This window comes from Anolis sagrei, chromosome 3, assembly GCF_037176765.1.
Source record: "Anolis sagrei isolate rAnoSag1 chromosome 3, rAnoSag1.mat, whole genome shotgun sequence".
NCBI lineage: Eukaryota > Metazoa > Chordata > Lepidosauria > Squamata > Dactyloidae > Anolis > Anolis sagrei.
In genome coordinates this window covers 115,673,212-115,688,232 of record NC_090023.1, presented here as the reverse complement: position 1 = coordinate 115,688,232, position 15,021 = coordinate 115,673,212, and the positions used below count along the sequence as shown (strand labels likewise).

General features: G+C 37.2%; 1 protein-coding gene across 19 annotated transcripts in view; it reads right to left on the bottom strand.

Annotated features, from left to right (window-relative positions):
• Positions 1 to 15,021, bottom strand: part of DOCK9 (dedicator of cytokinesis 9) — a 139,699-nt gene that overhangs the window by 81,409 nt on the left and 43,269 nt on the right. For 13 of the 19 annotated variants that reach the window (XM_060769530.2, XM_060769535.2, XM_060769544.2 and 10 more), the window contains exon 2: positions 5,241 to 5,357. In XM_060769530.2, coding sequence (XP_060625513.2) covers positions 5,241 to 5,357 — 117 coding nt within the window. Of the gene's footprint in view, positions 1 to 5,240; positions 5,358 to 13,416; positions 13,594 to 15,021 lie in introns of those variants that run through there. The other 6 variants (XM_060769534.2, XM_060769546.2, XM_060769547.2 and 3 more) reach the window with 2 other exon arrangements.

Here is a 15,021-nt window from a genome sequence, read left to right as displayed (position 1 = left end):
TCCCTTGTTTGGGTATCAGCCAGCACGTCAACGACTTAAATCAAGAAATAGACACTCACTGGAACACCTCAGCAAGCGAGAGTTCAAAAGTGGCAGGCTCAAACCCAGCACCTCAATCCGTGGGTGATACCAGATGAGAGACTCCCCTCCGGGCACACAGAAGACTGGGCGACTTGGAAGGCGCTGAATAGACTGCGCTCTGGCACCACGAGATGCAGAGCCAATCTTAAGAAATGGGGTTACAAAGTGGAATCCACGACATGCGAGTGTGGAGAAGAGCAAACCACTGACCACCTGCTGCAATGCAACCTGAGCCCTGCCACATGCATGATGGAGGACCTTCTTGCGGCAACACCAGAGGCACTCCAAGTGGCCAGATACTGGTCAAAGGACATTTAATCAGCTACCAAGTTTGCAAAATTTGTGTGTGTGTGTTTTTATGTTTGTTTGTTTTGTTCTGTTAGAAATGTAATACAATGTTCTGGTTGCAGATGACATGATAAATAAATAGCCACTTGATTAAAATAATATAAAGTGAATGACCATTATGCAAAATACTTGGGACTAGGAGTGGTTAGGATTTTTTTCAGATTTTAGAATATTTGTATTTGCAAATGCATACATGGTGAAATAGATGGGACCCACATGTAAGCCAAAATTATTTTGTTTCATATACACCTTTTACCCAAATGGCACATCTATGACCCTTATTCTGAAAAGGGGTGGGAATCAGCACCATGGCATCTGAATGATGCATGGTGCTAATTTGAGTTAACATGGGCCAAAGCCACTTAAACAAAGCCTTGAATTGCATTGACAATATTTGCAAGTTGCTCCGAATTTTCCTTGAGATTTCAGCACAAACTAGGCCCATGTAAGCCATTGGGCTGGTGCTGCAACAAAACTGGTCACAACTATTTCCATAGCTATCTCCTATTCCGTGAACCTCGGTGGGTCAGGAACTTGAAATGGCACATACCATCCTCCTCCATTTCTCACTGTAGCAGCAGCCACCAGCTGTGACATACATGGCTGGTGTTGATCATCTCCTGGAGTGACTTTGGCCAAGGCATAAGTGCAATTGGTTAAGGAAAGGGAGAGAAGGGGCAATTCCTTCTCTTCTCTCCAACATCGCTCTAGCACCTCAGTCAATGTCACTCTAGCTGACGAGCAATATTCAGCAGCCATGTCATGCTAGTGGCCACTTCTATGAGGAGAACAGAAAGGAGACAGTAAGGGTGGGCATCTAGCAGCCTTGGACCAAGTGCTACCAGATGGTCAGGACTACTTCCCGCCTATGCAACCTAGAGGCTGGCAGTAAGGACTCCCCCCCCCCCTTTCACTGCAATGGCCCAGGGGTAGGTGGTAAAAATAATCCTGGGGCCAATCCAGAATTAAACACTCTTGATCAGCCTCAGAATAAAGTGTCAATATAAAACCACCCACATTCTGAAAGTAATTTTATACATAATAATTTTAATAATTTTGTGCATGAAATGAAGCTTGTGCACTAAACCATCAGGAAGCAAAGATGTCAGTATCTCAACCATGTTGTTGTTCATTCGTTCAGTCGTCTCCGACTCTTCGTGACCTCATGGACCAGCCCACGCCAGAGCTCCCTGTCGGCCGTTACCACCCCCAGCTCCCTCAAGGTCAGTCCAGTCAGTCTCAACCATACATGTAGGCAATTTTGGATTCTAGAATAGTTCAGATTTTTGAACACTGGATAAAAGATGCTTAACCAGTACTTTGTCAAAAATATTCACAATCCCTTAATACATTGAGTTTTAAAACTAATGCTCTCACGTTTCCCATGTTCTCCCATTCTGCAGCATACATATTTTCTTTTGTTTGAGAAAACAGAAGAATCCCCCCTATTAATCTACTTTCAGTTTCTTTCAGTCAGTGCACAGGGGGAAAAAACCTTCACATATTTTTCCGCATTATGTAGAAGCAGAAAATGAGGTACATGCTGGCCATTTTTCAGAAAAGAGGTAAAATTCTACATATATGGGTGGGGGAGGGGGGTACAAAGCACCAATGAGATGCTTCACACTTTACTATATAATGTATTTTATTGTATTTTATTGCTTCCAAAAACAGGGTGGTAGATCACTTCTGGTATAATAAAAACATTTCTCCAAGACTATGTTGGTAGCAGAGGCAGTTGGCAGAACAAAAATGAGTAAGACAAAGGAAGAGAGGAAGCTATCATTACTATAGTGAGCCTTCCCCTAAATTTTATGAAAAGATTCCCCTGAAATGCAGAAGTAAGTTTCAGTTCATCCCTTCACATATTCTAACAGCCTATCCAAATTAAAGGCACTCTTATAAGAAATTTTATCGGAAGTCTATCACTAGAATAATTCCACCCCGCCCCACAAAGCAAAAGTGTCTCTTGCTGGTTCTGTCTCTTCTCCTGTGCATGCTTGATCTATTAGACTCACTCCTTTCTTAATCTTTCCATAAATTTTAGGGGAACGTCCTCAGTCAAACTGAAGTTCAGAACTGTTTTTATTTGGCAGGAACCATACATAGGAGTCAGCATTCAAAAATTTTCACATATATGCTAGGCTGTGGAGAATTTTTCACAAGGGATTAGTGAAAATTCCAGGATCTCAAACTCAGTTCTCTGCTAAACTTCTTTCCTTCCTCTATGGACAGAAAATCAGATAAATATGACCTTTTCTGGTCCAGAATGTTATTAGCATAATTGTAGACATCAATCAACATGCATGGTGAAACTACTCCGTCTTTCTCTCCTTGTTAGATTTTATGTGATAAAAAAGACTGATGAGCTATAATAGGGAAAATAAGGATTTACAAATAGAACCAATGTTATCTGGACCCCATTCAAAATTCTGCAAATGAGACACAACAACTAGATAACAAGTAAAACCCTATCTACGGGCACTCTCAGATAGAACTAAATGTATTTGGAGTCTCAGTGGATTGGTGAAATGACCCACATTCCAAGATGTTTAATTGTCTTTGCGTGCGTGCGTGCGTGCGTGCGTGCGTGCGTGCGTGTGTGTGTGTATATATATATATATATATATATATATATACACATTTTCTATTGTTTGCAGTCACACCTGCTTCCTGCATTCAATACTGTTTCTTCAATAGATACCCAACACACTTCTTCCTAGTTCTGCTTAAAATATCCTTACCCAAACATGCAGAGAAACATTGCTGAGCTCCTTTACAACTGGGTATATTTTTTTAAAGATAATACATTTTCAAAAAAGTGCTGATCCCATCAATTAAAATTCAGTAAGAAAACTTTCAAAAAATCACAATCTCTTCATATTCTTTCTCTTTTTCCCTCAACCCAGTTGGTTTTGTAATAACACAAGGTCCATATATGTAATGAATGGTAACCATGTTGCTCATCTTCAAAACAGCAGAAGCTATTATTATTTCAATCAGGAATTTTAAAATGCTTTTCTAACATATTGGCTTTAAAATAAAATCTAAAATGGTCTAAACAGTGCAATTTTTATTAGTGCCCTGCTTCTTAGCTGGTCTAAAACAGGGGTGTCAAACTCATTTTCGAAGAGAACCACATCAGCCTTATGGTTACCTCCAGAGGGTCATTTGTAATTGTAAGACTGTATAAATCAGTGGTTCCCAACCTTTTTTTTTTTTTTTTACCAGGGACGACTTGACCAGGGACCACTTTGATCAGGGACCACTCTCCAACTTTAGTACCAAAAGGGTTACAAATCAGTTTTTGGTCAACCTTAAATTGTGGTAGTAGTAATCTTTCATGGGAAGTCAACCGCTCCCCTCCTGACATCCTGGTTGCCTTGGCACTATAAGAGGGTTTCGCGAGAACACTCGCCCTTGTTGCTGTGTGGTTTCGAGACAATGGTGTAGTAATGATGAGGCTGTGGACCATATTTTTGATCTTGCAGACCACTGGTGGTCCATGGACCACAGGTTGGGAACCGCTGATATAAATGTAGCTATGTTGCCCTCGCATTAAAAGTCTCATGGGTACATAAAATGATGTGGTGGATGGATTCAGCCCATGGGTCTTGCACTTGGCATGAGGGCTGGAAATATCCCTACAAAAGCTATACTATATGCTTATTTGGTACAATGGTAGAAAGCATTTACCTGTCCTTATGATAGCTGAAAAAGTTTCCACAATAAAGTGTGTCATTCCTCATTATCATCTTCTATTATTAAAATAATTTTACAGTTTTGTGTTGATAAGACAAATATTTTAAATACATGACAGCATAATATCACTGACAGCATTGTTGTGCTAAAGTCATGAGAACTATATTATTTTAAAAAACAGGTGAAATTAATGCAACAAGCCAGTTGATACAGATTGACTTTATGTACTTTACAGAACATTTGCTCCATTCTTTGAAATCCAGAGATGGGGTTGGGTGGGGGTAAAATCCAGGGATGGGATTGGGTGGGGGAAAAATAGTCTTTAGAAAGTCTTAAAGAACTGCACACATAACTTGTATTGTAATGCCATTGCAGACTAAAGCACATTTTGGAAGGGAAAAACTTGTATTTTAACTAACAACTGTACAATAAACCATTCAGATTTATGTAACTGTAAGTAGTACATGTTTCAGTTTACTTTCACTTACAAAAATTAAAAGATTTGTCCTACAATTCCATCTATAAAAAATCAAAAGTTGTTAGCAATGAAAAACAGATGTACTATGAAACTAATTTTTGTTTAAAAAATCAACATAACCAATGTGTGCAGGAAAAAAAGGAAAACAACAGCTATAATCTCAGGGAGCAGACCCACTGTATGTGCCTGCTTGCAATTTGGACAGTCAGGAGGGAAGACATAAGTAGAATCCTAGTATACAAGCAGGAAGGGGTGAAAGGAATCAGTCCATCTGGTATTGTGGTTCTATTCGATTTAAGGTTTTTTAAAAAAACAAGAAGCAAAACTTTAAAAGTTTTCTTAGCAAAAGGGAAGCAATTCAAATGAATCTGAATGAGCAATATGCCCTTCCTGGTTGAGTTTTATTGATAACCAAAATAGAGAGTATGAACCACTTCAAGCAAATCTTTTAATCATCATTTTAAGATAAGAGTGTTCAAAGCCAATGTATATAAATCTCAAAGTTGGAGAAAGAAGAACATAGCAACTGATACAAGTAATCTATAGCACGTGCTGTGACTGAAGTTTTAAACAAACAACATTTGGAAACATGAATCCCAATACCTTAAAGATTTAGAAAAGGAAAATGTACCTGGAAGTCATCATAAGGAAAAAGGAGCATCTCCCGCAAGGCATCATTAAGCATTTGGGTTTTCTTTTGAACTATTACATTTTCATAGTCTATTGGCTCGATTAACTTTGGTTTTGCCTAAAAAAAAAGACAGAAATATTTACATGAGTAGAGATGTAAACCATTCTTATCCGTATGACTAAATATGCTTATGTAGCTCAATTGATACTTATAGAACATAATCTGATACAGATCTATTTATTTGTAAGCAGTCATAACGAAGCTGTAACATAGAGGACAGCAGAACTACAATTTGTGAAAATATTACCATACAAAACAAAGACGCACACAAACAGAATTAACTCTACAGAAGCAATCCCATTTTTAATCAGCTTGGTACTATGCTGTCATAGCTGACATGGTCAGCCCAATCCAGTACTATAATTTTAAAAATAAACATATGTTATTAGACCACTATTAAATATTATGGATTCAAGTAACACTAACTACAGACATCTAATTTCTACAGGTGACTAGTTCTGAAAGCTTGAAAATGTCTATGAAACACACTACAGTTGTACAATTTAGGCTGAATTTTGTCCCAATTAGCCAGTCATGTAGACCTCTCAAATGAGAAGGGATGGGACCATCAGTCAGTTTCTTCACAAGTGATAGGAAAACTGGCCTCCATTGATTGCAGTTCGGACTATAGAGGGATCACAAACATGAAACAGTCGGAAGTGTGTAACTACCTTACACACATCTGACTGTTTCATTTTTGTAATTGCCCAACAGGATTCCAGTCATAGTCTTCATTTTCAAAGAAGTAATTCATCCTCTTTTTAACTGCTCAAATCTGAAGCATGAAACCAGGCAATACCTACATGATATATATTTGCTTTTATGTTTTAATCTCCACGGTGTACTTAATGAAACAAAAGATGCTTATTAAAAGATGCATTTTTCAACTCCTGGCTGGAATCAACATAGAATAGGATTTTCTTAGAAAAATACTTTTGAAATCACACTGATCTGCACACATGTTTGTAAAAGTAACTTCAGATTCTCAATATCTACCAGATGGAAACATTCCCATTAAATAAAATGTTACTGGAAGGAGTTCAAAAGAACAAAATGTTATATTTGGAAAGCAACACTATCAAGGACAGGCTAGAGAAATAGGTGTGTCCTTTGTTACAGAAAGAAAAACTATGCTTTAATAGTTTGTATAGCAGAGTATCCTTTGCTCAAAGAGAAATAAGAACACCCACATGAAAAGGGGGGGGGCACTAGTGAACTAATAACTTCAAAAACACATAACCTTTGTTGAGCAAATACAGGGTTAGTCAAATAGATAAAACACACACACACACAAAGAACCAGAAATGCACACACAGGCATACATTTTTCCATATCGAAATGTGACTGAATCATTATATCCAACTATATAACAGCATCCAGAAAAATAACGGAAATCTACGTATTAGCCTAGCTATGTTGTTTACTCAGAAACCATTAAGTAAATTTAATAAAATCTGCAAATGAAGGAATTAGACCCAGCTGATTTATGAAACTGAAGATGATCTCATTTATCAATTTCTAGTCAAAGTTTAATTTGAAAGGTTAAAAAAGAAAACTGTTTTTAAATACTGCAGTTACACTTGTTTATGCTTTCACTGTATACTCTATCATACACAGAAGGAGAGTCCTATTTTAGAAAAACAATAGTTTATGAAGCTCTATCTTTCAGTGCACTGAGATCTGATTCTTCTCTACTGCATCAATTAATTCCATGTTGTTAATAATAAAAAGCAATTATTTGGTTCCTTTTAAAAGGACAAAACGGGGACCCTTAATCAACAACCAAAATTGTATTTTATTTATACAAATGTTTAAGGATAATCTCTAGAATTTGCATTTTTCCGATTCACACTACCATTTGAATTAATTACACTTTGAAGACATGACCAAGTGCCATCTTGATACCAATTAAATACAAAACTATTTCAAAGTTCACTTTATGGATGCACAAGTCAACTATGGTGAACAGAAGATTAACAATGTTATCACACCAGGGCTTTAAAGTGGTCAGCCATGCATTTCTGCCACCTGCAGAATTCACAGAAATGTAGTTTGGAAAGGCAAGGACTTCTATAACGGAGAATTCAAAAGGCCTAAACTACATTTCCCAGAATTCTGCAGGTTGCAGAAATTCAGGGCTGCCCGCTTTAAAGCCCTGGTGTAATAATGTTGTTATTAAGTGAAGTAAATGTTTCCCCTGACATTAAGTCTAGTTGTGTCCAACTCGGGGGGGGGGGGGGGGCGTGTGCTCATCTCCATTTCTAAGCTGAAGAGCTGGCATTGTTCGTAGATGCCTCCTTTGTAATGGAACCGGCATGACTGCATAGAGTGATCTACTCACACTTGCATGCTTTCAAACTGCTAGGTTGGCAGAAGCTGGGGCTAACAGCGGGAGCTCACCTTGCTCCCCAAATTCGAACCTCCAGCCTTTCAGTCAGCAAGTTCAGCAGCTCAGTGGTTTAACTCACTGCGCCATCAGGGGGCCCAACGTTGTTATTAGCTAGGGCTTAAGAGCAGACAAGAATTGTGTCCATAGCATAATAAACACAGAATTTGTGTCCCATATACCCCCATTTTGTGCTGCTGAATGAATAGGTAAATGTGAAAAACATTACTCTGAAGCCTCATAATGTTCACTGTGCAACAGGGGAAACAACTAGAGGCACACCCTTTCCCCCACTCCTATTCCCTCAACAGTGTTTCCGGCATTTATTAAACTCCTCTTCCAGTTCCAACTGGCAATGCAAAAGCAATGCTGTTCTCTGGGCCAGGGCCCAAGTCTGTTTGCAACACTTAGGAAGAGCACTAGTCATGCATTATCAAGTGGAAAGATTTGCTACATGTATTATTGCTTCTAGCATAGGCTTCCTGAAAACTCTTGTTTCCTGAAAGCTTCAAAATAGGATTGTGTAAAGTTGCAGTCTGAAAACAAAATAAGCTTACCAAATAATTGCATAGATTAACTAGTTAACTTCAGAGCTTCCAGGATCAACAGATACAAACTGGATATTAGGCAAGTAAAGATATTAAAAATGTAATGTGAGGTTGAGATTGTCATCTTCTTGTATGGTGAAGTTGTAAATTCTCACTCTGTTCCCAAAGAAATGTTTTTCCTACAAAATTTCAGTTCCCAATTTAATATTTTCAGCTCTGATCTTCTGAATCACCGAATGCATTCTACTGAACAACTTTAACCTCTGAAATTAGTTTTGACTTGCTTCAGAATATTGGTTTCATTTATTTCAAACATTTATATCCCATCCTTATATCCCTCCCCCTTATATCCCTCTTTAACCTCTGAAATTAGTTTTGACTTGCTTCAGAATATTGGTTTCATTTATTTCAAACATTTATATCCCATCCTTATATCCCATCCTTCAAACATTTATATCCCATCCGAGGGTGGGGCTCAGGGCGGCTTACAAACTGGCAGTCATTAGATGCCAACAGCAAACAATAACAATACAAAACAGATTAACATTAGATAAAACAACAAAATTAAAAATATCCACTAAAGTATTAAAACACAACCAAGCCCAAATCTCAAATCCAAAACAGATTCCAAAGTTCCAGTCCTAGGTCTTTCAATTGTCAGTGCTCATAAGTCATTGCAATTACTGCTAGGTCAGCTGTCCGAAGGCTTGGTCCCAAAGCCATGATTTAACTCTGATTTCACTGGGGAGTGTGTTTCACTACCGAGAAGGACCTCTCTCTCGTCCCTGCCAATTGCGCTTGCGAGGGAGGTGGGATCAGGAACAGGGCCTCCCCCGATGATAGTAAGCTTCTAGGTGGATCGTAGAGGGAGATACGTTCGAACAAGCTGGGCCAGAACCATATAGGCCAAAACCAGCACTTTGAATTGTGCTCAGGAGTGAACCAGCAGACAATGGAGCTGAAATAACAGTAAAGGAAAAAATATTTTCTCCACCAAGGAAGTATTTTAAAAATGAGAATTACTCCTTATATTAGACACCACCTCCTCCCTAACATGTGTTTTCTGAAGATGCAAAAAATGCAGGAGGAAAAAATTAATGAGATCCACCCCATTCTTGTCATTTTTCTCTCACTGGTTCGTTGCTGGGTCAACACTACTTTTGGGTACGCTAGACAATTTCTACTCTTTAAGGCCAGGAAAAAAAAAATCATCAGATATGGAAAAGGTTATGCACTCTTCCTACTCTCATATCTAGAATATCTTCTTCCTCACCTATCCATAATTAGTATGGAAACGAAGAGTTAGGAGAAAAACAATTTTATGTTGTATTTGGTGTGCATTGGCTTTGAGATGACCAAATCATTATTTCACCCTATAGATTATTTCTGTTTCTGAAATCATTTTATAAAGAAAGGCCTGTGTAGTACTGGGCTTACAAACAATGTTTTTGGTACTGAGATGTCAAAAATAGAGTTAATTAGAGAAGCAAAATCTAACACAGCACTGTACAAAATATCTGTGTTGATCCAACAAACCACAGTTATGTTCCTCCTCATCTTTTGACTGCACATAATGCTGCCCTTAGTTTTCTCTAATACTGGGCTCTTTCAAACCTGTTATAGAAATCTTAATAAAACAATCCCATTACGTTTAAAGTGGAATGGTTTATAGATGGCTGCATTTTCTGCTTCACAAAAAACAGGTTTTTTTTAAACAAGAAGCAATTATAGCCAGGGCACTCAAGAAAAATACAGACAGTCCCCAAGGTTACAAAACAAGGTAGGTTCTGTAGGTTTTGTCTTAAGTTGAATTTGCACGTAAGTCAGAACCTAGAGATCTCTCTCTATACATATACAGAGGGGAGGGGGGGGAGCTCTGGACAGTACTGAGAAGGGTTAACACCCCTGTGGTGTGTGTTTGGCTATCTGTGCCCCTGTTCAGAAAATTTCACCTCACTTTCTTTCCCTATGATAATTGGATTTTTGGGGGGAAATGGCTTATTGTGGAAACAAGGACTGGTTCAGTTGAGACACATTTTCCCCATGATAACTCTTTTGAGATTGAATTTCCCTTCCTATGGATAGATTTCTTTCACTTCCTGTTGTCTCACCCCTGTTCTTAACTATGAGTCATGTGTAAGTCAGATGTTTGTAATTTGGGGACTGCTTGTACATGCTACCCTTGAAAACAATATGTTTAAATGCATCATTTAATGATTTTGTTTAAATTAATCAGATTTGTATAATTTAACAGAAACTTCTGATACATATTCTAGGAGAGTGAAAGGAAGATTATTTTATCATCCCCAATAGAAGAATACTATGACAACATATTGACTTTGGCAATATATACATGGACACTACCACTTTCCTGGAAAGAAGGATCTCTGTTACTTTCCCTGACAGATATTTTCCATCCTGCATACCCTCACCAAAAAGGGAAAAATGTACTAGGTTAAAGAATACCATCTCTAAAATGAATATATCAACTTCGTTGTGATTCAAGATACTAAAAAATATCTGTTTTGCCCTACATTTTTTCTATACAAAAAGTTGAAACATTTCTGGTACAGCCTGTATTTAAAATGTCTCTGCAAAGTTTATTTCTTATGTCACAACCACTTGATCTGTCTTTTAAAGTAGTGAACAGAGATACTATGGCATTTGTGGGGAGAGGCAGGGGCATTGTGTCATACCTACTGTAAATTTAACAAGCCATGCAACAAGTAGAGAATATTGTTTCTCTAAATTAGAGTTCATACTCCTTCACTACCTTATTCCATAATAAGGGAAAATTTAAAAAATGACTTAAAAGAGATTTGAGTAGTAATTGCCCATGTTTGACATGGTGAAAGTGCATTTCTACAATGACTCAGTTTAATTACTTAGTTTTGCAAGCTGCTTTGAGGTACTTGAAGGCAGCTGAAATGTGGACAACAAATATCTGAAGAGAAAACAAAAAGGTTGGAGCAAAAGGAAAACACACAGACGAGATTAAAGCAGCCCAGGAAAAAAATGAAATTCATAGCATAAAGTAAGCAAGAATTTTGAAAAAGGAGCAGGGATGCACACTTTAATTTCAACATCTCAACTCTGTCGGGAGGTTGCTCTCCCTCACCTCCTTACTCCTGATGCAAAACTTTGAAACTATTGGCAAAGTCTCCCTGTCTTTTTGGTACAACAATCATTTTAGGGGAAAATGAAATATTTTATTAAAACATTTATTCAAGAATCATGTGTGAAGTGGACAGAAATTAACTGCATGCAGTGACATGAAACCTGTATTTGGAAAAAGTTGATGACAACAGGTTTAAGATTAGTTGTATTTTTTTGAGAATAAAAACAATCATTATGAGATGTGGCATTTGAAACAGTAGCTTAATTTTTGCCCCAAAATTCAAATTCTGATTTATTTTTAAAACTTCATGTATTACTATTGTACCACCATACTAAATCACTAAAAGGAGCCAAGCACAACCAAGAGAAGCATCAATAAGGAGGTCAGTTTAAAAATCAAGAAGAATTATTCAAACCTTACTCCACCAATCTGAGAGTCATGGGACCAGATCATTTGAAACATGGAACTACACAAACATCAGGATAATCCCATTGTTTATTTGGTTTAGTTGTACTACTGAACCATAGTATAAATTCACTTGAATCGGTGGTTTTACATTCCAATTTTGAATCATAGCTAACCAACCTGAAGTTAATTTTAACACTAGTTAAAAAATTGAAGCATGCTATATGCCTATCCTCAATTTGTTTGTGTTTGTTTTTATGACATGAAACATTGACATTTCCCACACAAACACATGAACATCATACAGACAGATAGATCACCGTACACAAAGAATGAAAAACAAAGTAGCAGACAATCCTTGGACATACAATCATTTGGTTTGAAATGTGTAACAGCATACCTTCAATTATTGGCCTGCAAAAAAACTTAAACATTTAGTTTGCCGTTAATACTGAATGTTGTGTAAATAAACATATTAATGAGCATTCCAAATAAAGGCTGACAAATGCTGCTCAAAATGTTTCTGCTGAAAGGCTGAACTATGTAAAAACAAACATACAAAGAATATTGCCTTCTCCATACAATAAAAGGAAAGTAAGGGTGTGGTCATTTCGCCTTACAATTTTGTTACCAATGAAACACTTCCTCTGGTGTTGACTCATGAGCCATAAGCCATAAAATTATTCTCTAAATTTTTCCAATCGATCACTACATACATAAATATTCACAAAAATCTAATGCACACAAATAACAAATCCACACAAATGTTACAGGAAGCCTATAAGAATGTAGGATGGCATGCATCCGTCTTCTCCATAAAAGTTAGTAGAAATGTATTCCTCTTAAAAATGTTTAGTTTTTGTTTTTACACAGAGAACATAACTTTTTGAAAATTGTCAAGTAGACATCAGTAATTTATGTAACAAGCTGACTGCTTGTTAACTAATACTCCCTTCTGATAAACAGCAGAAAGAACTAATGATATGAATGCAACATGCTAATGCAGTTTCTTGAATAAGATCTATCTATCTTACTTTTTTGGCCAACTCACAAAACTGTTCTTTCTCTATTCTTCTGCCTTCTGCCATTGCAAATGAAAGAAACTGGCAATAAAATTCTGATAATTTTTACACACAAAAAACAACATGCAAACAAAAGCTTACCATGTTCTTGAACTACACAATTTGCCTAAATAAAACCTAATCAGCCATATTAAACAGAATCTTTGTTAATCCTTTCTAAAATGAATCACAGGTATTAAGCTGATTAAGAATGGTTAATCCTCTGCCTGCACATGTTAAAAGTATCACATTTAAGGGAAATGCAGAAAGTTACCAGGCATAAAATCTATATCTATATATCACAAATAATAAATATGTATAGAAGGTAAAATGTCACTGGAGACAAGAGATAATTTGTTTCAACGAAGTGATTTAAAATAAAGCACTAAGGGTTTTTAGTTTAAATGTATTACATTCTTTAATAATGCAGATACATTTAGGAAAGAAAAAAAATACAACCCCCAGAAACCACACAGAAGGAGAGGATAAGGGAATGTTAGAAGGTGTGACATTCTACTCTCTTGAGAAGTATTTCAACACGTAGTAAACTTTCCTCATGCATTCATTTTCTCTCACACTTACACAGGCAGCACCTTACCCGAACTTCAACTGGACTGTCCACTTCTGCTTCAACAGTTGCTGCATTTTGTGGAGACTCTATAATGAGCTCCTTTTTAAGATTTTTACTGTTTGTTCTTGCCAACATTTTTATCCAGAAGATTTAACACAACTGTAAAACTCTGTAATTTTATCTTGAAACAGCAGCATACCAACACTTCTTCCACCTTCCAGCTGCAAAGCAAACAAGGAGTTGTGCTACTTAGCAGCAGACGGAATCAAGTTATGAGGGAATGCATGACAGATGAAGGCCAGCCCCTTGGGAGGAAGGAAAATGAGTGTGGGAGAAGAGGAGGCGGATCCACTTCAATGTCAGGAAAAGTGTGCACTGTTTCCATAAAGCAAAGTTAACAAATCCTGTAGTTTAAAACATCTTGGTCAGCAGATTTTCAGAATTATTAATTCCAACAACAAAAAATGAGTATCTTCAGCCAGAACTGTCTCTCAACAGTAATCTTGATATAAGGCCACTAAGTTTTGTGAGGACCACAAAATGAAAAATGAAAACTATAAAGTCTTTATGGTTCTTTCATGTAGAAACTCTGTAGTTGCACTGTTAATTGTACTACACAAAAATTGATGTTTTTAAAATACTTCACAAAATAAATACTTATAGATATTGCAGAGAGGAAATATGAGTTGGCCAACTTCCACAGATATTGTTGCTACCATGTATGATCATGAGATATTTATTCTGTCAACATGATGGTAAAACATTCAATAGACATATAGGATACAGGACATTCTGAAGTTCAGGAGAAATAATACAACGTTGTAAGACAAGGAATCAGTCTGAGAAAACGGGAGGCATGTGAACAAATTGGCAAGCCACTTATACTGAAGAAGGTTAAGTATCTCATGAGAACCTATATTTCAGTACCACAAAGACCTCCTTTCCTTAGGAGACTTGAACACAGTGGCCTATTGTATTTGTTGTACAACTTTCATTCCTCAAGCTTGGAGGAATCACGGCTCAGGGCTCCAAAACCAATGGTACACTACACATAAAATAACACTTATTCACAACTCAAGCACAGGAGAGCCCTCTTGGCCAATTTAGCACATTTCCTTTCAGGTTCCCAGGCAGCACCACACTACATTCCAATACTTTCTATCATTCATATGATTATTCACTCATCTTGGCCTTAGGCAACATCTTTCATCCTGCCTTTGTCCCCCAACAACCATTGTTAAAATTGAATTTGTCACCTCATCATCACTATGCACACAAGTTTTGCATCTCTATTGTTACCCAACACCCACACTGTACCAATAAAGATCTGTCCCTAGGCACTTCACTCCATGCATCTGAGGAAGGAGATTTAGGTTATGAATTGCAGAAGGATTGGCTGGTGACTGCTGGAAGAGCATTTTGGTTTTCTCAATGTACAGTGATAGGCCAAGCCTCTCGTATGCTTCTGCAAAGCTGTTTAGAGTGGCTTGTAGTGCCAATCCCTCTGCAATATCAGAAATACAGCTTAATGATGTAACATTAGAAAATGTTGACCATTTTCACTACTTTGACAACCACCTCTCCACAAAAATCAACATTAACATTGAAATACAAAACCGCCTGATCTCTGTG